The 25783-nt window shown below is 40.8% G+C and overlaps 1 protein-coding gene across 2 annotated transcripts; it reads left to right on the top strand.

Annotated features, from left to right (window-relative positions):
• The first annotated feature begins 1651 nt into the window (after positions 1 to 1651).
• On the top strand, positions 1652 to 25651 carry LOC146654723 (uncharacterized). Of its 2 annotated transcripts, none has more exons than XM_085379805.1 (9): positions 1652 to 1817; positions 4042 to 4145; positions 5775 to 5884; positions 13500 to 13722; positions 14262 to 14377; positions 14590 to 14701; positions 16942 to 17143; positions 21232 to 21558; positions 22193 to 25651. In XM_085379805.1, exons 1-9 carry the CDS (start codon positions 1735 to 1737, stop codon positions 22329 to 22331), a joined length of 1416 nt encoding a protein of 471 aa, XP_085235931.1. In that variant the 5' UTR covers positions 1652 to 1734; the 3' UTR covers positions 22332 to 25651. The 2 variants fall into 2 exon arrangements, with proteins under 2 accessions (XP_085235931.1, XP_085235932.1); XM_085379806.1 differs by having other exon boundaries at positions 1656 to 1817; positions 13500 to 13716; positions 22193 to 25650.
• Positions 25652 to 25783: the final 132 nt, after the last annotated feature.

Genomic DNA, 25783 nt, shown 5'->3' with positions numbered 1-25783 from the left:
GATCAGAATCAGTTAGATGTCGCCTTTCTCACAGTCGGGGCTGAAAGCCGACAGCTCGCTGATTCTGATCTGTCGGCGGGTCGGCGCTTTGTGTTCACGCCCTTTATGCGCCGATTCTAAAGCTGTTAGTTTGATGTCTCTCCAAACAATGTTGACCGAACCAGCAGCAAAAGAAGATCCAAACTACGCTTCACATAAACATCGTCATGAATTCTATCTGACTTTTACTGTTTTGCTTCCACCACGATGCACAGCTCTCTCTTTCTCTCTCTCTCTCTCTCTCTCGAACAGTTTCGCTTTCTTCATTATTCGCTTGCTTGTTACGCACAAGTCTACCGTTGTTTACAGGCTGTCGGCCGCTGTTTTTTTCCCTTTTACATTCTTCCGAAAAGAAAACCTCATTTCTGCTGTTCAATACTGAACAAATTTAAACTTTTTAAAATTATTCAAAATCTAAAACTCTAATAAAACCGCTGTAACGTCAGAGGTAATGTTCATATGTTGATTAATGGTTTTCTTTCGTTTTTGATGTACTGCAGAATATTTTTATAAAATCCCAGGCCAGGAAAATCACCTTCATGTTTTTCTGTGTTTTATCCTCAGCTACTTTGACACAAAGGCATCTGCTGTGATGCTCACACCTTTGATAAAGTCTTGCGTGTGTCAGCTTCCTTTTTATTGATACAAAAATATGTAAATGTACTGATCTGAATTATATTTCTGACTGTCAAAATTTCCCAGATTTAAATCGAATCGTGGATCGAATCGATTTGGGACCTTGTGAATCGGAATTGAATCGATTCTAGAAATCAGTGACGATACCCAGCCCTAGTAATGATGGACTGCCGTTTAGTGGTGGAAGGATCAATCCAAATATCGATTGTATCGATAACAAGTCAGCATCGGTATCGGATTGATACTAGCCTGGAGAGATAGGTTGTTAAGTTGTTTACATATTGTTTATATTTTTCACCAGTTGTTGTTTTTGTTGTTGAGGATTTTAATTGTAATTTTTGAATCATAGTTTCTCAACAGTAATTATTCGTTTTAATTCGTTTACTGGTTTGCGTGCACTTTTTAGCTGATTGGTTCTAACCATAATATTAATGCTAACATTATAAAATAGGGCTTTCAGCTGTGTACCAACCTAACTTCTGCACAACACAACTGTGATGGTCCGAACCCCATTAAGAAGGCAAGAAATTCCATCAATGAGTTACATCAGATTTTACTTGTCATTCTTGCTTTTCCTGTCATGCATTGTGCTTTCATCTTTATAAGGTACAAAATGTTCACGTGACATTTGTATGTGATTTGAATTTTTTGGTCTTGTTCTTTCTTTATGGAGTTATTTTTATATTATATTGATAGCCATGGCCCTTCATTGAGTTTTGTTCCCTTTCATGGCCTGTTTATTTTAGTCTGCTCTCTGTTGTCTCTCTGTGTTCCCTGTGTTTAATCAGTCTGCATCTCAGTGTGTGTTTCTCATTTATTTTGGATTTATTTGTATAGTCAATGTGTGTGTTAAATGCCTTAAATGCTTATTCCTTCAACATTTTTTCTAGAAATGCTGTTATTTGTCTTCGTTTGCTCTGTGTGCAGCACCTTCCTGTATGAGTTAAAGCAGAAGTTGATAAAAGATAAAAAATCATTCATTGTCTTTTGCTTGTTCAGGTTTCACCAGACTCCAGACTGAAAAGAAGCATCTAAGCTAAAGCAAATAATATCTCTGCGATGGGCCACAATCCAAAGATCAAACAGTTTATGTGGATCATTTATGTCATTACCGTCATCTATCTAATATATTACACCTACAGGTGAGTGAAATTACAGGAGTCAGCAGGAGTTGCAGCAGTGTTTGGTTGTAATCAGATCTATATTCATCCATTTAAAAACTGATAACAATTGAAAAAGCAGTGCCACCTTAATGTGTAGTAGCACACAAAACACATTAAAACCCTGTGAAGTTTAAAGTACTTTTATCTGTTTGTGATTTGACTGGTTTCCTTGCGTAAAAGTGTTGTCATGAATCGCTGCGCGGCAGGCAGGAGTTGGACCCAAAATGCAGGACTCACAGACTCAGGGGCTGAACTCAAAATCACAGCTTTATTTGCTGGCAGGGAAAAAACATACAAACTAATCTAAACTGGGAAACAACACACTAAAACTCACAGGGAGGTCCACACAGCATGAGGGACGACACAACACTGACTCAGAGAAACACAGGGTTTAAATACAATGGAAAGTAACGAGGGGAAAGAGACACAGAAGGAGAGCACAGCTGGGAGAAATCAGAACTGACGAGACAAGGGAGTAGTAAACTGAGCACACTCACATAAGACACAGACCTTCACAATAAAACAGGAAACTCAGACACAGGGAACCAGACAAGACGCTGAACTAAACAGACAGATTCACAAACAGACGGGGTGACACCATAGACAGACAGAGATACAGACGCAGACTCAGAGGCAGACAGAAGAGAACTCAAACAATAATAATCATCATAATAAACTAGAAAATGATAATAATAAACTTAAAGCGCTGGGTCACCGACCCAGGACCATGACAAGTGTTATGACAAAAAATCTCCTTCTCACCCCCACTCATGTTATCTACCAGAGGCCTGAGAGTTTGAAGGTCCTGTGCAGTATCTGTAGTTGTTCCTAATACTGCACAGACAGACAGCTCTGTGCAGAAACCCTAGAATCTACTGGAGCCACTCTTACAGTTTTAGGTTTACAAATGCTAATGCTTCCATTACGATGGAGAGACACATTTGAATTTATACACTTCAGATTCTCAGAGAGGCTAGAGCTTGGCTTGTCTATATAAACACACAAGTTGTGGACATCCTTCACTAAACAAAAGAACATGTTGGATTTGCTTAATTCAATAGTGGACATTAGTTGCACACAAATGTTTTGCTTTGGCAGCATCTTAAATAACTGAGTTAAATCAACACAATTTATTCATATTCAATAAATCTGTGCATTTTGTGTTGATAAAACATGATTGAAACATTTTTAGATGGAGTAAGTTGAGCTCTTGAAATATTTCAGTCCTTCACAATTTTCTTTAATTCACTGTATTCCAATATTATTCAATAACCTTCACCCCAACACTTAAATACCACATGTTGTCTTCATATTACATAATGTTCAACAAAGTCTAGATTCTGGTTAACATAAAATTTCAATGGAGTTACAACAACTTCCACTCCATCCATCCTCTTATCTTTATCAGGGTTGTTGTGGCCTATACCTATGGAACGCCAGGACTGCCATAATGAATTAATTAAATACACCATTAAATAATTAATTAAATGTGGCAATAATTAATTAAAATTGGAATTAATTAATTAAATAAATAGTTATGACACATGTAATTAATTAATTATTGACACATTTAATTAATTATTTATGTATTTCACATTTTAATTAATTATTGACACATGTAATTAATTAATTATTGACACATTTAATTAATTATTTATGTATTTCACATTTTAATTAATTATTGACACATTTCATTAATTATTGACTCTGGTGATTTTCCTGTGGTTTAAAATCTTGTGTGGTCTGGTGAATTTCATGAGTGCAGGCAACTAACCACTCTTACTAGATTGTATCATGTCATCTCAACAAGAACAAATTAAGTTGTTGAATTTCATACAGATACTACATGATTTACTTACGTTCACCATAGAAACATGAAAATATTTTGTAAAAAGTACAAGTTGGACTTTCAATTTCATTTTTTGAGTGTTCAATCATTTTGGACGTGGGACAAAAAGTTGTATAAATAGATCTCCATTAACAAAACGATCCTACCTTAGCAGTTATAGTTATTTAGCCTTGAACTTTTTAATGCACTTTAACAATGGGGAAAAATGTTTTTGTAGAAAAACAGGTTTCAAAAGCAGACCCTGCAGACAGACAGTATAAAGTACTATATAACATTAAAGTACTTAAAACAACACTGTGGTAGCTGCTGCTATTCTGGATGTCTTCATTACCCTGTCATTTTTTACCTCTGTAGCACAGGACTATTCTACCATTGGATGCTTTGGAAGTACAATGGAACAGTCCCAACAATTCTAGATGAGCTAAATATGACTCACAACAGTAGTCCAGAACATGCTGGTAAGCTTACTGTTATTGAATACTTCTCAATGTAAAAGATTTTACATTGCATTTTATATTTTTACATTATTTTAAGATATTTGTCTTGCCTTGTCTTGTATGTTCTTAAGAAATCTTTCCTCTTCCTGCTCACTCACTAAATCATCATTTCATCTTTCTACAGCAATTCTGTTGTTTTGATTTTTATTTAACCCTCTATTGTGACATTTTAAATTTTAAGTGTCTTTTTAGAATGGTTTTCTTTTTTAAAATATAAAACAATGTTTTTTTTTACTTGTTAGATATTGCTATCAATTATTATAATGTTTTTACTTATTTGTTCTTGTTTCAAATCTCACTATAATTCATGTTTTGTTTGATATATTTGATTTTTGGTACAAAATGTAATTGGTCCCACTCGTATTACTGATCATTCTTTAGATTCCTATTATCAGTGTTTTGGATGTAGTTCAGTCCAATCATTGGTGTGTTTTAGTAGATTGGCTGATCAGGCCAATCACCACAAACTATTAAAAGAGTTACGTCAGTGAGGAAACCTCAACTGTGGTGGCCGTTGCTCAGGAGATATAAACTGAAAGTTTTCTGCACATAAATGAAGAAGAAGCATCAAAAGACTAATTATGACACTTTAAAAAATTGTGTCATAATTATTAACTCAATTTCAATAAATCTATTTGAAATCTATTCATTTGCATAAAAATACAATGCAATGCATGGTGATACAAAACTAAAATAAATAAAGATTACCTCGGTGAAAATACAGAACTGCTATGAAATATATATGACTATACATGCATTAAAATATGACTGCCAAAAGTTATATAGTTATAGTAAAAGATACTGGAAGTTATTTTAGTTAGTTTTGACCTTTACTGTAACCTAAAATTTGTAATTTAAGTTGGTGGGGGTCTACCAGTGTTACGGTTTGGAGGAGGACTCAAGCGCAGGACTCCGGTTCTGATGCTCACAAGAAGGATTTATTTACAATTCACCAGGTGTATATACAAGAAGGTGCGGGGGGTGCTATATACAGCTGAGTGAGTTAAGAAGGGGTCTCCAGGGAAGTCCAGGGGGAAAGCACGCGTTCTTCAGATCATCCACACACACAATCACAGGCTCACACTCCGACACTGCCACACAGGAATCACACGGGGGAAAATCCAGGAAGCTCTGTAGACAGGGAGACAGGGTTAAGTACAACGCACAAAGGAAAATACTATTAACTAGACTTGCTGTAGCTTGACTTCACTAACGCGTGGTAGACAACGATCCAGCGATGAACAGCAGTCGCCTCCTGGTTTAAATGCTGATCGTCTTAATGAGACCCAGGTGTCTCATCTGTCGAGGGTGTGAACCCACAATGAGTTCTGCCCTGGCGAGAGAGAGTGAGAGAGCTGATCAGCGTGCAGCTGATCCGCCTGGCCGTGACAACCAGAGATCTCTATGGAGAAAAGCCTATGTTCAATTTTAAGTCTACAGCTTTGCAGCTGCCATTGACAATGCTCCTAATAAAGCTGTTAATATGATGACTTTGGATGTGCAGCATCTAGACCAAACATCCCTATGTGCCAAAGTTATGATATTATTATTAAACAATTTGTAATAACCTTTTTTTTTTCCACCAATGAGGTTCCCAGGGACCATACACTCAGAGACCATACGCATTTCTTGCAGCAGTTAAAGGGACAAAGACCGTTCTGATATCAGCTTATCTGGAACATCGCACAGACAAAAAGGAGGTCAGTGAAAAGATAAATGTTGCATTATTTAAACCGCTCTGTTGGTTACAATACTAAATGTAAATCTGAGAGTCAATAAAATTCAGAAAATGCTAGGATTTAACAGCAAATTGACAATAATTGGGCGATCATGGCTCAAGAGTTGGCAGTTTGTCTTGTAATCAGAAGGTTGCCGGTTCGGGCCCCAGCTCCGGACAGTCTCAGTCGTTGTGTCACTTCACCCGTTGCCTACTGGTGGTAGTCAGAGGGCCCGGTGGCGCCAGTGTCCGGCAGCCTCGCCTCTGTCAGTGCGTCCCAGGGTGGCTGTGGCTACAATGTAGCTGCCATCACCGGTGTGTGAATGGGTGGATGACTGGTGGTGTAAAGCGCTTTGGGGTCCTTAGGGACTAGTAAAGCGCTATACAAATACAGGCCATTTACTAGTGATGGTCCGCTTGAAGCTGAAGCTCCGGTGCGTGTGTCAAAAAAATCAACACACTGCTTCAGAAGCACTGTGTCGAAGCTTGATTCGTTTGGCCATAGTCACGTGATCAGTGACGTCCGAAGCTTCATTTAGAACCTAACTGCTTCGGTATCTGATTCAATGGTTTATAAGGAAGCGAATCATTCGCAGAGTGTGAGTAATGTGAATGTCTAAGTTGTGAGATAAAATTGAGGCACAAGAAGCCAGAAGGGGACAGAGGGGGGGATGCCTCCCCTGCACCCTGGTGACACACCTTTACCCCAAGGCCCTGCATGTGTGGGTGATTGTGGTGGAGCGGGAAGAGGGAGGCAGCTGGAGATGGAGCTCCCCCTACTGCAGATTGAGTTCCTGTACAGAGGAGAGCTCCTGCAAGGTGTAACAACCTCCCCCACCAGTTGAAGAGCCCCCCAGGTGGCTTGATGCACTGGCGGCACCCTGCGCCAGGGCCGGGCCCCCATACACCCACCCGCCCACAACCCCAGCAACATACCAACCAGGACCCAAGCCCCCGAGGCCCAGCCAGGGCCCCAGCCCAGAGACAGAGCGCCCCCAGAACCTCACGCCCGTCCCGGACCCACCCAGGGGCAGCCAGGCTACCAGGTCAGTAACCCACGTCCGTCAGCACAGACCCTCCCCTAGCCCCGCTGCACGCAGCCACGAGGAAACAGTCACCTAAGAGCCAACAGAGCCCCTAATAGGCCATGACCGCTACCCCGGGTTGAGCCCCCCCAAGAAAGATGCTCCTGGGGAACCCCCCGACGCTCTAAGCCTGTCCCTACCCCCACACCAATCACAACAGCGAAGGCGGGACCAAACTATGACCCCCCCACCCCCACTAGGTGATGGAGCTAATCAAAGGAGCCCAGAGCAATTGATCTGATGTGGTGGCAGAGGCTGTATCAAGACTAATGTAATCTAATAGATAATTTCTATATTGGTTAGAATTAAGATTATTTTTATTTTTCCAGTTCATGAGGACTGTTTTCTTGGCTATGCATAGGGCAGTAAAAACCATATGGACTATATTCTTTTCTGTAGTGACATTATCTAAGCTGCCCAACAAACACACTAAAGGGGAAGTTGGAACGTTACAGTTCAGACACTTTGATAAGTCTTCACATATCTCGCGCCAAAACTTCTGCACTGGTGGACAGCACCAAAGAGCGTGGATATAATTGTCCGGTGTATTGGTTTGACAGTGTGAGCAGTTGTTGGTAGACGTAAAGCCCATCTTGAACATCCGATGACCTGTATAGTGCACTCTATGTAATATTTTGTATTGAATTAATTGAAGACTGGGATTTCTAATTAGATGAAAGGTTTTTAAGCAAATCTGAGACCAGAAGTTTTGGTCTAAGTTAACTGATAAATCCGCTTCCCATTTTGCAATAGGAAGTGATATTGATTCATCTATTTTAGAAAGCATTCTGTATATTTTGGATAGTAATTTGGGGGTTTTAAGAGTAAGAAATTGAACCACACTTGGTGGTGTTTGTAGTTCAACTTGACCCGGTTTAAATTTCTTTTTTACTATGGATTTAATTTGTTGATATTCTAAAAATCTTTTCTTGTTGATCCCATATTGTGTAACTAGTCTGTCAAATGAAATAAATTCTGTTCCTTCTAGTATATGTTCTAAATATTTGATTCCTTTACCACTCCAATCTGAAAAGTTTATCATATTATTGTTTTGTAATATGTCAGGGTTGTTCCAGATAGGTGTACGTTTGCATGGGATTGATGAAGACTCCGTCAATTTTAGAAACTCCCACCATGCTGTCAGAGAAGAGCTGATGCTGATGCTTTTGAAGCATTCATGTCGTTGGATGTTTGAGCTGATAGATCTGAAATCTCTAGATTATTGCAAAGTGCTTGTTCTAGATCTAGCCAAGGTTCATCTAAGAGGGTATGTTTTAGCCATCCTGAGATAAACTGAAGCCTGTTGGCTAAGAAGTAGTGCTGAAAGTTAGGTAGTTCTAATCCTCCTCTATCCTTGGTCTTTTGTAGTGTTTTTAAGCTTATACGTGGGGGTTTATTTTTGCAAAGGAGCTTGGACATACATGAATCTAGAGATCTGAACCAATCTTGTGGCGGTTTAGTTGGGATCATTGAGAATAACTAATTTATTTTTGGTAAGACCATCATTTTTATAGCGGCAACCCTTCCCATGAGTGATATGGGTAGACATTTCCACCTAGCCAGATCGCCTTCTACCTTCTTTAAAAGTGGGATATGGTTTAATTTAGTTAGATCTGCAAGCTTGGGAGAAACATTAATACCTCAATATTTTATATTTCCCGATTGCAGTGGTGTAGAAGAGGAATTATGGAGGGAGCAATTAATCGGAAGGACTGTAGATTTTTACCAGTTAATTGAGTAATCTGATATTCTTGCAAAAGAGTTTATCAATTCAATCATCCCAGAGATATTGGTTTGTGAATTTTGGAGAAAGAGTAACACATCATCTGCATAAAGGCTGATTTTATGTTCCACGTTCTTGCATTTTATGCCCTTAATTACTGAATTCTGTCTAAATGCTGCTGCTAGTGGTTCAATAAAAATTGCAAACAGTGAAGGGGAGAGTGGGCATCCCTGCCTGGTGCCCCTCAAGAGACAGAAGCTGGAGGATGTCTGGTCATTTGTTCTGACACAAGCTGTTGGGGAATTATATAATATTTTTAACCAGTTAATGAAAGAGGATCCAAAACCAAATTTGTGTAAAGTTGCAAATAGAAATTTCCAGTTAACTCTGTCAAATGCTTTTTCTGCGTCTAAAGAGAATATTGTAGTTTCTAGGTTTTTACTTTATCAGTAGTCTATCAAATTAAGTAATCTACGTGTATTTGTTGATGAGTGCCTACCTTTTATGAAACCAGTTTGGTCAGGATGAATTAAGAGGGGGGTTATTTTCTCCAGTCTCTTTGAGAGAGCTTTGCAGATTATTTTAAGGTCTACATTTATAAGGGATATTGGACGATAGCTTGAGGGATATACAGGGTCTTTGCCTGGTTTTAGCAGGAGATTAATGTTTGCAGAATTCATATTTGATGGAAGTCTGCCCTTTTCTTTGATTTCCAACAACGTTCTGTAAAAAACTGGTGCTAGAATCGACCAGAATTCTTTGTAGAATTCTGCAGGAAAGCCGTCTGGACCTGGAGCCTTATTATTGGGCATACTTATCAGGGCTTCCTGGAGTTCGCCTGGTGTCAGTGGTGAATCCAGTGCCATTGCTTGAGTGTCTAATAATTTTGGAAGAGTTATGTTGTCCAAAAACTGATCAATTTCTTTTTTAGATGGGTTTATTTGTGGTGAATACAACGTTTTATAGAAATCCCTGAAAATGTTGTTTATTTGTATCGGTTCATATATTGTGTTCCCAGATGAATCTTGAACAGCACATATAGTTGTTTTTTCTTTCTTTATTTTTAGCTGGTTTGCTAGAAATTGACCGGATTTATTACCATGTTCATAATTTTGTAAGCATAGTCTTTGTACTAAGAATTTTGTTTTTTTTTATCAATTATCTCATTTAATTCTAGTTTTGTTTTGCGTATTTTGTTCAATGTTTCCTGATCTTGGTGGTACACGTAGGCTTCTTCTAGTGATTTGATGTTTTTTTCTAATTCGTGAATATTTTTGTTTTCTTTTTTCTTTTTATGTGATGAGAAAGAAATTATTTTACCTCTCATCACAGCTTTCCCTGCTTCCCATAGAACAGAAGCTGATGTTTCGGGAGTGTCATTATAGTCCAAATATGAAGTCCACTCTTTTTTAAAATATTTAATAAAGTCTTCATCTTTAAGTAGTGATATATTAAATCTCCAGTTTTTACTTGGCGTAGTATTATTCTTGTGCATTGGTGTTAAAGATACAGGACGGTCATGTATCGGTGTGTGGCAGGCAGGAAACAGGACCCAAACGCAAACTCACGGGAAAACAGAACTGAACTCAAAATGCAGCTTTATTGCTGACAGGTGACAAACGATAGCAGTGATACAAAAGCAATACAGAACTAAACTGGGAAGAGCTAATTGTAACACATACCAGAAGACACGGGGAGACTCACACACAGCATGAGGGACGACACGACACTGACTCAGAGAAACACAGGGTTTAAATACACTGGGGAGTAACGAGGGGAATGAGACACAGAAGGAGGGCACAGCTGGGAGAAATCAGGACTGACGGGACAAGCAAAGCAGGACGCATTCACATAAGACACGGACCATCAAAGTAAAACAGGAAGTATCACACAGAGACGCGAACTTGACACAGTGGAGACAGCAACTAAGAAACACAGAGACATAAACCATAAGGCAGAGGTCTAAGAACCAAAATACACAGGGAAATACTCAGCTGGGAACACAAGAGACTAGACTAGAGGGAGTAACAAAAGACCAACCATGAGAACATAATGCACAATGCAGCGTGACAGAAAACAAGAAACTCAAACATGCAAAGACACCCAATTACACAGAACAGAGGGGACACAGAGAGACATGAAGGGCAAGGGATCAAAACTAGAAACCATAGAATAAATCGCAAACAAGTACAATAATACAAAAATCCCACAGAACTAAAAACGCTGGGTCAGGAGACCCAGGACCGTGACACAGGACCATGATCGCTGACAGCTATAGGATGAATCTCAGTGTCTGAAATGTCGTTCAGCAGTGAGCTGCTGACCAAAAAATAATCCAGATGAGAGTAAGAGTGATGGACATGTGAGGAAAAAAGTATATTTCTTACTGGTGGGGTGAAGGGAGCGCCATGCATCGCAAAGACCAAAGTCGCTCATATACTGTTTGATTATATTTGTGGACTGCCAGTTACGCTGAGTTCCCGCTGTATTGAGCCTATCCATTTCTTTATTTAGTCCAAGGTTGAGGTCGCCTCCAAGAACAAGTGTGCCATCTAAGTGTTCAGAGAGTGCACTGAAAAAACGTGAAAGAATGAGGGATCATCAACATTTGGACCATATACACTTGCAATACATAGCTTTTTATCAAGTATAGATAGTTTAATGATTAAGAATCTGCCCTCTGGATCTATAACTGTATCGAGTACTGTGAAATTAATATTTTTATGTATTAAAATTGCTACTCCCCTTTGTCTAGAATTATAACAAGCTGAGAACACATTAGGAAACTCAGGTGTTTTAAGTTCATTCGAACCTCTAAGAGGTCTGTGGGTCTCTTGAAAAAGGACAACATCTGCCTGTAGTTTTTTGAGTTGGTTAAATATTTTTAACCTCTTTTCTCTGGAGCCAGCTCCATTTATATTCCATGTAACGAACCTCAGTGCACCCATAGATGTTTGTGTATAACTAGAGATGTATGCTGTGTGCGTCGCTTAGACAGGTGGAGAGAATACATCACTTTTTCATAAATAAAGAGAAGGAGAGAGAGAAAAAATGTGTGGCGAGATGCTCCCTGAGTCTGACTATATGTGTGCATATTTACTAATCTGAGTAGGCTTGGCTTAAGTGTGTGTATCCTATACGACTGTGTGCGCTGTCTGACTGAAGTAAATGTGCTGCCGTTGAGCGCATGGTGCGTATGTGTCGAAATAAAGGATGTTTGTGGATGAGTGTCGAAGCAGGTGATCGAGGCAGTGAAAGAAAGGTGGGCAGCATAAAAACAAGAGGGGGAAAAGAGAGAGAAAAAAACGAGAAGAAAAAAAAAAGTAAACATTCCAATTAGATCACTGACGGAGAGTGACGGTGTTAATTCTGCTATGAAATCACACTTTAAGATGCGATTTGATACCGGTAAGTTAAACAGATGTTAATGCAAGTTAGTGTGAGTGGATAGGGAAAGGGTGTAGCTGATTCTTATCTGGTGTGAGGTTAATACAGCCACGGAGTAATGTTGGGGTCGCGGTGGAGCTGTCCGTCCACGTACAGCCGGTCCACAGCGATGACAGCGCGGGAGCCCTTCTGGATGAAGCCGCGTCGGATTGGGAAGAGGACCCTGCGTCGTTCCAAGATGTCTTTGGGGAACTGGTCGTTCACGCTGAAGTCCGTTCCTTTTAATTCCCTGCCGCGGCTTTTCACATGTTGCTTTTGTTTCAAGTGGCCGAATTTGGCCACGATAGGACGTGGTCTCCCGGCCGTAGTCCGAATGGGGCCGAGGCGATGCACCCGATCGAAGACGATGTTCTTCACCGTGTCCTCCGGCAGCTTCAGGTGGGTTTTGATGAAGCTTTTTACCGTGGTCTCCGCGTCCTCTCCAGCGGCTTCTGGAATACCAGAAAATACCAGATTATCACGCATGCTACGAGCTTGTAGATCAATAACTGTTTCTTTATTTTTTTTATTTTCTCTATTGAGCTGGGTAACATTTTCTGTGAGACATTTCACCGACTCCCTTAGCGTGGCATTTTCAGCAGCAAGCGTTTCCACCTGCTGCTGGCTGAACTCCAGGGATTCTCGCAAGCATTTAAATTCCCGGTGAAGAATCTCCACCAAGGACAGCCTTGTGTCGAAACTGGACAATCACTTGTCGATTGACTCCAGTATGTCAGCAATATCTTTGCCGGCTGGCGATGTTGAGCCGGGGGAATCTGCCGGGCGTTGTCTTTTCGACGACGGCGTCTCAGATTTGGCCGGGGAAGCTGCACACTGGGCCTTCTTCATCACGAGATCCTGAAAGCACTGATCGATGTAATCTTGGAGAGTCTCTAAACTCTCCCCGTTGTTCTCCAGGGTGTTGGAGATTATTTAGACAAATATTGTTAGTTATAAGACAATTGATAAGTGTATTTGGTAATACTGAAGCTTAAATGAATTTGTTCAAATCTAAACTATCATTTGCTTTAATTTTCCGCCAAAATCTCCGGCGTCTGATGTCAGTTACAACATGAGTCGCTTACCTTGTCCGTCACTTCCGTCACTTACCTGTCCTTCCATCACATTTGCCTTATTTTAGATTAAACCAAGAAAAAAAAGCACTTACCAACATATTCACTTACAGGAACAAGGATATTTTCTGTCATGCACATCTACTATGCAGATGAGTAACACAACATGATTGGCTTGTATGAGTCCAATAAGGCTGTTGATTAGCACTTTGGTGGCAGTGGTTAAACATAATGCTTGTCCTGTAATTTCTCTTATATTAAACCCTCCTTCCTGCCTTTTTCTTGTTCCAGGTTTGTGCCATTGCAATGGTGCTGCGGAGTGAGAAGGTGGCCTATCGCTGTGTCTTTCGTTGCCAGGAAAAGCAGCTTCTCTCTAATGGTGTGGCCGACATCCACACTGATCACTTTGGTTTTGCCTATGGGACAGCAAACATCATGTGCCCCCTCCCCTCAGGCTGTGAGACACCATCTTCTATTGCCGTGACCTCCGCTGATGCCAACTCTACAAGTACAAGTACAATGTTAACCTTGCTGTGGGGCATGTTAATGTAAATGCCAGTCTGTTTGTCAATTTGGTGCTTGCTTTAAGTTGAAATATCTCAGCAATTAATGAATGGATTTCAAAAATACATCTAGTCCCAGTTCATGGTGTGCATGAGATCAATTAAATACCAAAATATTGATGTAAAAAGTAAATAAATAATAAGGTAAATAATTACTTAATTTTTTAAAGGTTCTACAATAATTTTTCTAAACTTTACATTCTAAGTGAACTATTTGATGACCATTCAGGTTTACATTATGTTGACATTAGTGATTTTCTCATTTTGCCTCCTATGTCACCACCAGGTTTAGACTCCCACTCATTTTGTGAAATATCAATATCTACTCTATAGCCTGTCAGTAAAACAAAGCTTCAGGGAGTAACTGATACCTGAAACATTTTTATATGTCAGTTTGACTTTAAGATTGTTTGACCCAAAAAGTATTACTAATTGGAGTTCAGTTACAAAAATAAGATGGTAAAAGTGTATGTTTGTGTGGTCTCTTAAGATGATCCCAACCAAGAGTTTTTAGAGGTGAAGAACCAGCAGGAGAAGACAGAATCTTTTCCTTACAACTTCACCGTCTGCATCTCCACCATGTTTGATTTTACCAACGTGCTGCAGGTACAGTGACATTTGCTTTCTTGCTTTCAGAAGACAGAAAAAATAGATTTTTGAAACTCATTCTCTAAAGTATGCAGACTAAGACAGGAAGAAATAAAACCAGAAAAGGTATATTTTTCCCAGTATTCCTTACAGTTATAATAATAAAGAAACAAGACATTTCTGCCATCCTTGCATATTAACACTTGTTGTTCAAATGTGTTGGATTGTAGCTGGTACAGAGTCTTGAGATGCTGCAGTTACTGGGAGTGAACAGAGTGGTTGTCTATAAAACCAGCTGCAGTCCTGAAACGCAACGAATACTGGACTACTACACACAAAAAGGTGGGGTATGGTATAATTTTCTGTCTGAGTGTGTCTTTCCTTATGACCTCACATCACCAGCTAAAGGCATTTTCCCACAGTGAACACTGAGTGAAGTTGCCAAACACCCTGAACTTCCTTCCTTCAGCTAATCACAACTAATGTTTTGTGATCAAAACATACACTAGTTTACTACAGTTTCCTCTATAAATCACTCCAGTTTGTACTGGATTTGGACTTCTCCAGGCAACTTCAGGATTAGCCTGGAGTTTTCAGTACTATGATAATGGTTCGTGTTTAAACAAGGAATATCAATATGGCATCATAGACAGAAAACCTAACCTTCTCAGGGGCAGATCATTTTTAGGATAAGAGATCAACAAGAGGTTAAGTGTGAAATCATTACTGACCAATCAATTCTTTTGAAAATGACATCATATTAAACATGTTAACCTGGGTCGTTTGGCTCTTGGCAGAGGTGGTCGCGTCTTTCTCCCTCATCTTTCCTGCTTGGCTTCTCTTGTCCTTGTCTAGTCTTGTCTAACTCAAAGAGACTCTCTCTGTCTTGTTCTCTAACCAAGAAATTACGGATTTGATCAATTGGTCTCTTGATGCAATTGACATCCTCTTCTCAATGAGAAGCCTGGGCTTGGGGCAGGCTGAATGGAGGGCGTTGAAGACATCTACCTATTCGGAACCATGATAACGGGGTTCTTGCTGATTGGAGCTGGCACGGCCCTGGTTTACTGACGACTAATGGAAACGGTTACAGCTGCTCAAAATCCCATAAGGCCGGCTGGATTGATGCCGTGGGTAGAGCCACAAGTACTCAGACAGTGTTTATTGAACGCAATATGGATAAAATCATAGAGAAGCTTGCGACTCCGCAACGGGAAATTGATAGATCTGTGAACCAATGATGGAACTGGAATGCAGAAACCAAACCCGAACAACCACTATCTTTATGTGGCCTCCCCTAACCAGCTGGAAGCTCCAGGGCCAAAGCTGGAACAACAAATTCTCCCAGATAACAAGACGGTGTATGACTCTCTGCCCTTTCCTCCTACTTCTTCAAGATCACCTGCGTCGGCTTGGGGATTGTCGACTTTTGTTTAAAACTGGTGAAAGGGCACTCTCTCGAGTTGGACACACACACATGCACATGCACTCAGACACAGATATACAAATTCCCCCCATCTAAAGTTTTGGTCTTTGTCTGACACACATCAATAGAAGCAGCTGTATCACCTGATGTTTATTTTATTTTATTTATGTATTTATTTATTTATTTATCTAATGCTGGCTATAAACATTTTCATAACAATTGTATTGTTTTATAAAACTTGATATATAATTCTAAAACAGGATACAAATTTGTACTTATAGATCTATCAAATTTGCAAGTTTGTATTGTTTATGTGCTCTCAGACCATCAAACACCATCAGGGCTGCAGCTGAAATGAGTGAAAGTTAAAACTGTCTTACACATTTTGTCAGATTCTCCCGTGTCTTTATGTTCATGTTTCCACGTTTCCAGATTTCCACTGTTTATGCAAGTGAGTCATCTTGACTTGCTGTGTATTACAGAGACCTGGAACTGTTTGGTGGTCTCAGTATTGAGACTGCATGAGCTCTCACAGGATCCTTCCGTGGCCATGCTCACAAACTGGATTTATACTTAATATTGGTTTCTCTAATGTTTAATGGAAACATTAAAAATGACTAAAACTAAGTACCTAAAAGAACTGATAGTTCTCTGTGGATTTATGTATTTTTTATTTTTATTTTTTTTTGTTTCACACATGGTACAGCAGTAATTCATTTCCTATACACAACCTTCCTTTCAATTAACAACAGAGCCTTTCACTTAGTCACACAGACCAGTTCTAATATTGGAAACCTTTATGAAAACTAGCATTCATTCTTGGATCATGTTTGAGAGCAACAGATGAGAGTCTGTTTTGTCTGTTTTTAGTGCAGCCAAAACCTTAGGTTGTTTTAATGAGATCATTAAGTTTTTGCGTTGGGTTGTTTCTTAGCCATGTCACTGCTGCTGCTCCAGGTTGTTTATTACTCTAGTCTTATTCACTGAGACAAAAAAAAAAACAGGTAATGTTTTGTTTTCATGTGTCTGCTTCACCATAAAGATCCAGAATGCATTTCACCAGTTCAATGATTTCAGTTTGAGGTTGGAGTTGCAGTAATTGTAATGTCTAGTTTTAATTACTGACATTGAACTGCTTCCAATGTTTTTTTCTCAGGTTTACTGGAGGTGATTCCTTGGTCTCTGTCCAGATATGTGAACGTGTCTCGTGGCTGGCTGCCTGAACATGGTCCCGGTGAACTTCACTACTTTGGTCAGATTCCTGCTCTCAATGACTGCCTTTACAGATACATGTACCAGTCCAGATATGTGGCTCTACATGATATAGATGAGCTCATACTGCCCCAGAAAGTCGTCAGGTATGTGTGTGTATTTTCATGGTTTATTATGAAGATGGAAAATATGTGCAGTGATATACTAAAACATGTGCTGCAAACATACATGGAAATACAAAATATAAGACAAAACAAGAACAGTTTGTATGATTAGAGAGGTCAATGAGGTTGAAAGTCAATATTTATAATGTTTTAGTAGTCTTTAGTAATAGTTCTCCAGGCTTCTTGAAGGACATTCAAAGCTCTTCTTTGGATGTTTGCTGCCTTTCGTTTTGTCCTCTGTCAAGATAATCCCCTAACCCTGGTGGTCCCCGTTTCATAGCGTCGTCACGTTTTTGACTCAGTGCACGTTCTATTACATCTGGGGTTCCGGGCCTTTGTTAAATTGGTCAGCTTCAAGTTTGTTTGGCCAGGCCTTCGCAGGTCTGTTAGTGAATGGACTGCAGCGTGCGTTCCATGCCAGCATGCAAAGGTCCATAGGCACACCAAGGCACCCTTTGAACCATTTCTCATCCCTGGCAAATGTTTTTGATCATGTGCATGTTGATCTGGTGGTTCCTCTACCGCAGTCACAGGGTTTCACATACCTTTTGTCCATGGTTGATGGGACCACCCGGTGAACAGAGGTGGTCCCCCTGATATCCACAACTGCGGCGGTGCTTCCGTATTTCCCTGTCTCAGGTTTTTATGTTTCATGTTCCAGGTTTCTAGTCACAGGCTTTTTGTTCCTTTATATCAGGGGTAGGCAACTACAGGCCTCGAGTGCCGGTGTCCTGGAGGTTTTAGATGTGTCCATGATTGGGGGCCCATCCCCGGCGCATGGTGCCGCCGGTGTGTCGAGCCACCTGGGGGGCTCTTCAACTGGTGGGGGAGATTGTCACACCTTGCAGGAGCTTTCCTCTCCTCAGGAACTCTCTGCAGGAGGGGGAGATACAGGAGAGGTGGAGGAAGATCTCAGCCTGGGCGTCTATCGTCTCATGTAATCTGGAAGATGAGTGGATGGTGGGGTGGGTGCAGTTTTCTCTGTGGTGGGGTTGGCTGGACTGTCCCGGGCTCTGTGGGGCCGGGGGGCGCTGCTGCGCTGGGCCCCGGTCTGGATGGGCCTGGGCCCCCTTTCCCTGGCGGGTCGCGGAGTATGGGAGTGCCTACTGGGGTCAGCGGGGGAGCTGGCCCCAGGGAGGGGTCACCTGCCCCTCCCTTCCTTCCCTCCCCATCTCCAGCTGCCTCCCTCTTCCCGCTCCACCACAACCACCCACACATGCAGGGCCTTGGAGTAGGGGTATGTCACCAGGGTGCAGAGGAGGCTACCCCCCCCTCTGTCCCCTTCTGGCTGCCTCTGCCTCAATTTTATCCCACAACTTAGACATTCACATTACTCACACCCTCATTACACATACATATAGGATCTTGGGGGTGGGCACGATACACGGAGTCCAAGTTACCATCAGGGTGTACACCTCACCCCTGGCATCGTTGCCCACCTCTCAATTTTAAATACACGTAGACATTGAGGGCTAGCAGGAGGGACTATGCGCTTACCTGCTGCTCTCTGGCAGGTAGCTCCATGCCCTCCTGGGTTTTAATTGCACCTTAGAACACACATGCATCAACACTACAATGAGCGGGTGGAGGGAGGTTTGGAGTCTTCTCTCACCCCCATTCTCTGCGGCCTGCTGGAGCGGGGGGGCTAGGAGGAGTTGGCCGTCCGACTGCGGTCTGGGGTGTGGGGCCTCCCTGCTGCTGCGGAGTCGGGGCGGTCTGCCTCTCCCCACCGCAGGGAAAAGGGTAACACCACCTGGGTCTGGGTGCAGTTCCCCCCTCCAGGGGCAAGGGTACCTAGACCCGGTTGGTAGAGTACGCTTGGGGAGTGTGATCGTGTATACAGCGTCTCTTTATGTCTGTCTCCACGTCGGTTGAGTGTGGTGTAAGTGCATATGAGAGCATGAGGGTGGGAATGGATGTTTGTGTCTGTGTGTGCCTGTATGTCTGTGTCTATATGTCAGGTTGGGTATCAGACGCCACCTCTCTGGGGACATCTCAGGCCTCCAAACCTTGGAGGGCCTATCTCCACCCACCACCACTTCCCCTGCCGGTGGCGGACTCCCTCAGGTGTTGGTGCGTTGGTGGTTCTTTGTGTCTGGGGGTGGGCGTCCGGGTACACACCGGCTCACTCCTTGGCAGCCGCTTATTGGGGCTCGCTCGGGCCATTTCGGAGGTGGGGTGCCCCCGGCCTCTCGGCCTGGGGCTCGGTCACTCAGGCACAGCTGGCTGCCGGCGGAGCTCACGGGCGTGTCACTGCAACTCCCCCTGGCTTCTGCTCCGCGGCTGCTGAATGAGCCCTCATCTGGGACTCTCCTCAGCTCTTACTGGGACAGTGGCGCGGCTGCCCCTCTGTGTGTCTTCCTTGGTCTCTTGTGTTCTGGGGGCCTCTGGATGTCTGGAGTTTTGATCTCCTCCATACCTGCTTCATACCATAGAGGACAGGGCTGTGGCTCCCCACACTCCCTAGCAGATCATTACATGGAGAAACCTTTGGAATACAAGCATGCTGATCCACACAGGTATGCACACAGGTGTACACATGGGTGTTCACAGACGCGGACTACAGCTTTCTTGGCTGCTGCCTCAAAGCACATTGTGCGCTGTCTATCTTGCGTGCTGCACAATATCGTTTATTATTTAGTAACTATTGATATCTACTGCTAGCTAGTTTATTGTGATGGTGCTTTTTTTTTCTTATTATGTTGCTCTTTGTTGTTTGCTTTCTCTTCTGTTTTTTTTTTTCTCCATACAGGTGACCCAGGTGTTTTGTTTTTTTTGTTTGTTTGTTTGTTTTTTTTCTCTCTTCCCCCCCTTCTCACCGTCTCTTCTCCCCTTTGGTTTTCTTTCTCTCCCTCTCTTTCTTTCATTCTTTCCCCCTGTCCTATCCCCCAGTCATGTCTGTCCCGTTTGTAGCAACCGAAAATAAAATAAATTCATAATTATAATAAAGGTCAATCAAATGGACCAATATGGCAAGGCCATGATGATCCACTTGGTAAAATAAATCCGCTTGGCATCTTTCTTGGCCTTAAGACAACAATTCTGATGGCTATAGATCCAAACGGGACAAAAAAAAAAAAAAAAAGATGTGTCTATGATCCATCACAGCTGATTTAAAGGGCTAAATGACTCCTCAGCATTTCTTGAAGTTCTCCAGAGGCCTGGTAATGAACTAATCATTGGATTCAGGTGTGTTAACCCAGGGTGCGATCTAAAACCTGCAGGATACCGGCACTCGAGGCCTGGAGTTGCCTACCCCTGCTTTATATTATTATTTTGTACCTGCTCCCATCATTAACTGATCATTAACTAATAAAACATTCTTATTGAACGATTTTATGTATTGAAAAAAAATTCGGAAACCTGACGATCTGGCTTTGACTTTTTATGCCTCATCAAGCTTTGCCTTAATCGTCAATTCTTTATCAGTCAGCATCAGACATCCAGTCATCTCAAAACCAGTTCTCTTGTTGTTCAGTCAATGTTGAACATTTTTCTTCATTTGAACTTCAGCTTATTAAAGTTAGGAATAAGTGATTTTTATTTTGAAAGTACAATAAATAAATAAAATGTGTTCTCTTATATTTCTTTTATACAACACTTTGATCAGCTATTTATCTTTTTTTTCTTTGATAGGAATGACAAATATCTTGCTTTATAAATTTGAAGTCTGCAGTATGTATATACGATGTAGAAAGGAGTAAAAACAAAGAAAAACCATTAAATAAGAAGGTGTGTCCTGTTGGTGTGTATTGATGACAATGTCAGCCAAAATTTGGATTCATGACACCAATAGTAAGTTAGTAGACTTGCCTAAACGATTCCCAGGTTAGTGAAATAACAAACAAACAAACATTAAAAGTAGAAGGTCAAGTCCAAGGTTTGGTCCTGAAATATGGGAAAATCCAAAGAAAAACTTTGAGAGATCACTTAAGATCACTTAGAGATCACTTAAAACACATTATTGAAATTGTTTTCAACTTTCCTGCTGTGGTTAGTCATCTTTTAATTGCTTGTGTGCTGTTCAAGTGGTTTTACATGTTATAACTATCTTGTTATTCTGTTGCCAGCTGGGTAGAGTTGTTGCCGCTGCTGGAGAACAAATATGGTGCCAACAAGTGCTACATGTTTGAAAATAACGTGTTCCCCATCAATATCATGTTGGCTCCTCCAGCATCCCAAAGTCTGCCACCACAGACTGACTGGAAGAATGTCACTGGTGTGAACATTTTGGCTCACCTGTACCAAGAACCAATCATTGAGGAGACTCATTACAATAACTTCAAGATCATTGTCAACCCTCGAGCAGTGTTTTCCACAACTGTTCATGGGGTTCTGAAGTCACAGCATGGCTGCTCCTGGATTGACAGGAACATAGCACGGATGTACCACACAAGGTAAATTAGTTAAACAATTCCTCATCATTAGTTGCTACAAAAACCAGCAAAAATTGTGCTCAATCCCATGATAGTCTGTTTCCCTTTTAATGCTATTCTGCTGTGCTTCACTGGATAAACCCATTATTAAATCTGTTTGTTTACCACACTAATATTTCTTTCACCTTCCTCTCTTTATCAACAGATTCATGTTTTTGTTCCTGAGCAGTGACTTTTAATTTATTAAACGCTTAGTTCCTTTTGTTCTGAATATTGTGGATATTATTTATACATTTTACAGATTTCACCCTTGTGCATTAAGATCTATTGTTTCTTTAGACTTTCTGGGGTCAGAAAGAATTTATAATGGTAGCCAAACAAGGACACTCACCGAGTTCCAGGAGGATTTGATGAAAATTGTAAAGAATGTATTTACAGTCAAATCTGATTACAAACAACTTGGAAATTTTTCTTTATACAAAACAATTGTCTAAATAAAGATTACTTATTTATCACTGTGTTTTTACCTGTAAGATATACTTCCAACAGCATCTTTGCTAGCACGTAATTTTTAGATATTTTTATTCTGAATCTTTTGTCTCTCTTATAATGTATTAAGCACATACAAACCTGTTTCATACAATTTTTTTTGCAGATTTCCGAGACAACCCAACCTGGCAGAAGACAAGCTGATTTATGATGGCAGACTGCTGAGCTACAGCGCCCACTTCACACCAGCTGTGAACAAAGTGCTCAGAGAGACTGGATTCCTACCAGAGCACAGCACACAATAGGCTTGGTGCATAGCTAACTCCCTTTGAGAAACAGAAAATAAACAAACAAAAAAAAAACAGGGGAAGTTTTAGGAGTGACGGCGAGAGAGAGAGAGAGAGAGAGCGAGTTTTGAGATGTGAGAGATTCGTGACGTTTAGCGTGTTTGGAGTGTGTAGTTAATGTTGTGTCTTGTGTAGTTAGTGTGTAGTGTTGTGGATAGTTTTGTGTTGTGTGTGAGAACAATGAGGCGACTGCTGTCTCCAGGTAGAAACAGGAGTGATACACCTGCTGCTGTCAGACCTGCAGGTATCAGGCTGTGATGTTCTTCTTTATAGTGGACAGAAATTATTTCTTTTGGAGTGGCACAAATAATGTGTGTGGCATCTTATTGAATGCAGAACAGCTGATTGTTCTGTAAATAGTTTGAAATGGTTATTTAAAAAATCAAGGTAAAAGGTAAATGGATGCAAATAACTTTGTTGTTTGCAAAACTTGTGCATATGATTTTAAAATTGACAATTTATATTTACATTTAAAGTTATGAAATATGATTCATTAAACATGTTTGTGGTTGTTACAGTAAAAAACTTTTTCTACTCTGATTTTTATGTTTTTTGTCTGATTTTAGATCAATTGTGTTAATACAGTCCGTAAAAATGAAAACAAAACTGTAAATTCAGACACGTGAGGTTGTGCTGAAAAGGATGATACCAAACGAGGCAAATAAATAGTTTTTAAAGGTAAAATGTGGAGGAAACATCAAAAGTAGTTAAAAATGGCCGATTATACCCTGGACCCCAGAGGGTTAAATGTTTTTTTTTTTAAAGTAACGCAATAGTTACTTCAAGTAATTAATTACTTTTAGAATCTTGTAACTCAGTTACTAACTCAGTTACTTTTTTGAAAAAGTAACTAGTAACTATAATTAATTACTTTTTCAAAGTAACTTGCTTTGAACACTGCTGTTCACCGGGACAGTTTTGCTTGCAGAGCTATGGACTCCTCCTCCTTCCTTTGAGTCACGGCTTCTTAAAGTTGGTTCATCAGATATGTTTTATTGTGTTTTAATTTACTGCCCTCCCGGCCCCGCTGGTGTTTTTATTCAAGATTTTACAGACTTTTTAGAATAATAATTATAATGTGTACTTTATCGATCCCCGTGGGGAAATTACTCTTTCTGCATTAGTCTTTTCCCATTTACTTAGTGAAGCAGTGGGCAGCCACAAATCAGGCACCCAGGGAGCAGTGTGTAGGGACGGTACCTTGCTCAGGGATACCTCAGGGTAGTGGATTCGAACCCCTGACCTTCCAATCATGGGGCGACCACACTACCTACTGAGCTTGCATTATTAAACTAGAGAAGGTCTTAATGATTGGGGATTTCAACCTGCACGTGGATGATCTTAGCTGTAGCATGGCCTCTGACTTTCTATCCATTACAGACTCTTTTAATTTTATTCAGCATGTCTCTGGACCCACCCATGTTAAAGGCCACACCTTGGACCTTGTGTTTTCTCTTGGCTTAGACAAAACTAATGTCTGTGTTAAGGACACAGGTGAGTGACCATTCCTGTGTTATTTTTAATCTTAGCTTCCCTCTGTACACACCACCTTCTAATCTCATGTTCCATAAGCGGTTCATGAATCAGGATGTTGCTTTGAAGTTTTCTAATTTGTTGGACCGTTATGTGATCAGTGGCTGCACTGATGCTGATGTTGCTACTCAGTGTTTTAACAATCACTGCTTGGAGATTTTAAATTCAGTGGCACCTATGAAATCTGTCATTGCTGCCCCAAAAAGAGCTCATCCATGGATAAATGATGACATAAGGAAGGTCAAAATAATCTGTAGGAAAGTAGAACGCCTTTGGAAATCAACTAAACTCGAAGTTCACAGGCTCCACCTTAGGGAACTTTGGGTTTCCCTACATGAAACCATAAAAACAGCCAGATCAGGATAGTTTTCTCAGTTAATCTCATCAAGCAAGAGAAATTTCAAGGTACTGTTTAACTCCATAAACTCTATTGTTTCCCCCGTGGTCCACCCAGTACCCGTGACCTCCATATCTGAGAGTGATGACTTTCTGAATTTCTTTGTGGATAAAGTTGATAATGTCCGTATGAGCATTGGTTCTTCAATACTGTCTGTTTGTGTCTCTGGGCCACCTCCCCCTCATTTAATGTCAGTGTTTAACCCAATGACCATACATGACCTTTCACTCCTGCTGGATAAAATGAAAATTACCACTTGTGCAAATGACATTCTACCTGCTGGGCTGTTTAAAAATGCTCTCTCTGTCATTGTAGAGATATGCAATGCCTCTCTTTCAACAGGTGTGGTCCATAGGTTCTGTAAGCATGCTGTTGTTGAGCTGATATTAAAAAAGAGCAGTTTGGATCCAACTCAGCTTAAGAATTATAGGCCTATCTCTAAGCTCCCGTTACTGTCGAAAATTCTGGAAAAAGTATTTGCAGATCAACTTACTTCTATTTTAGAAAAACATGAAATCTATGACAAATTTCAGTCAGGTTTCTGTAAAAGTCACTCAACAGAAACCACATTACTTAAAGTCTCTAGTGACATTATCATGTTAGCTGACTCCGGAGCATCCTCAGTCATGGTTTTGTTGGACTTGACATCTGCCTTTGACACCATTGATATCTCTAATCAAACAGCATCTTGGTTCTCTTGGCTCATCTGTTCACCTGAGCATCAGGTACCTTGGTGTGATCTTTGATTCTGCCATGTCCCGAGAACAATACTCTCGACAGTTAATTAGGAACTGCCTTTTTCAGCTAAGAAACATCTCCAAACTTCGAACTTTGCTGTCTAAATCTGCGTTAGAAATGGTTATTCATGCTTTTATATCATCTCGCTTAGATTATTGTAACAGCCTTTTCTTTGTTTAAGCAAAAGGAATCTGGACCGTCTCCAGTCAGTCCAGAATGCTGCTGCAAGGCTTTTAACTTAGACACGAAAAAGAGAGCACATTACACCAGTTTTACATTCATTACACTGGCTTCCAGTACATTTTAGAATTCATTTTAAAATCTTGGTACTGACTTTTAAAGCTTTGAATTGTGATGCCCCTGCCTACATTTAGAACCCCACGCTCCCTCTCGCAGCCTGAGATCATCTAATCAAAGGCTCTTGGTAATCCCCCAAATACGTTTTAAAACCAGAGGAGATAGATCTTTTAGAGCGGTGGACCCCAGGTTGTGGAATGCTCTCCCTCCATCATTACGTTGCCTTGATTGTATTTATTCTTTTAAAAAGCAGCTTAAGACTAATTTATTTAGATTGGCTTTTAATTAGATTTGTGCTGTATGTTTGGTTGTGCTGGGGGGGGGGGGGGGGGGGGGGGTTGATTGTTTGTTTGTTGTTTGTTTGTTTTTTATGCATTTCTTTTTTTATATTACTGTGAACTACTTTGTGGCTTTTATCCTGTGAAGAGTGCTATATAGATGAATT

This window comes from Rhamphochromis longiceps, linkage group LG14 (genome assembly GCF_057381845.1).
Source record: "Rhamphochromis longiceps isolate RC_006_pf linkage group LG14, R_longiceps_female_GT1.1, whole genome shotgun sequence".
Taxonomy (NCBI): domain Eukaryota; kingdom Metazoa; phylum Chordata; class Actinopteri; order Cichliformes; family Cichlidae; genus Rhamphochromis; species Rhamphochromis longiceps.
Note: the sequence above shows the minus strand (reverse complement) of the source record. Positions and strands in the feature narration are given on the sequence as shown.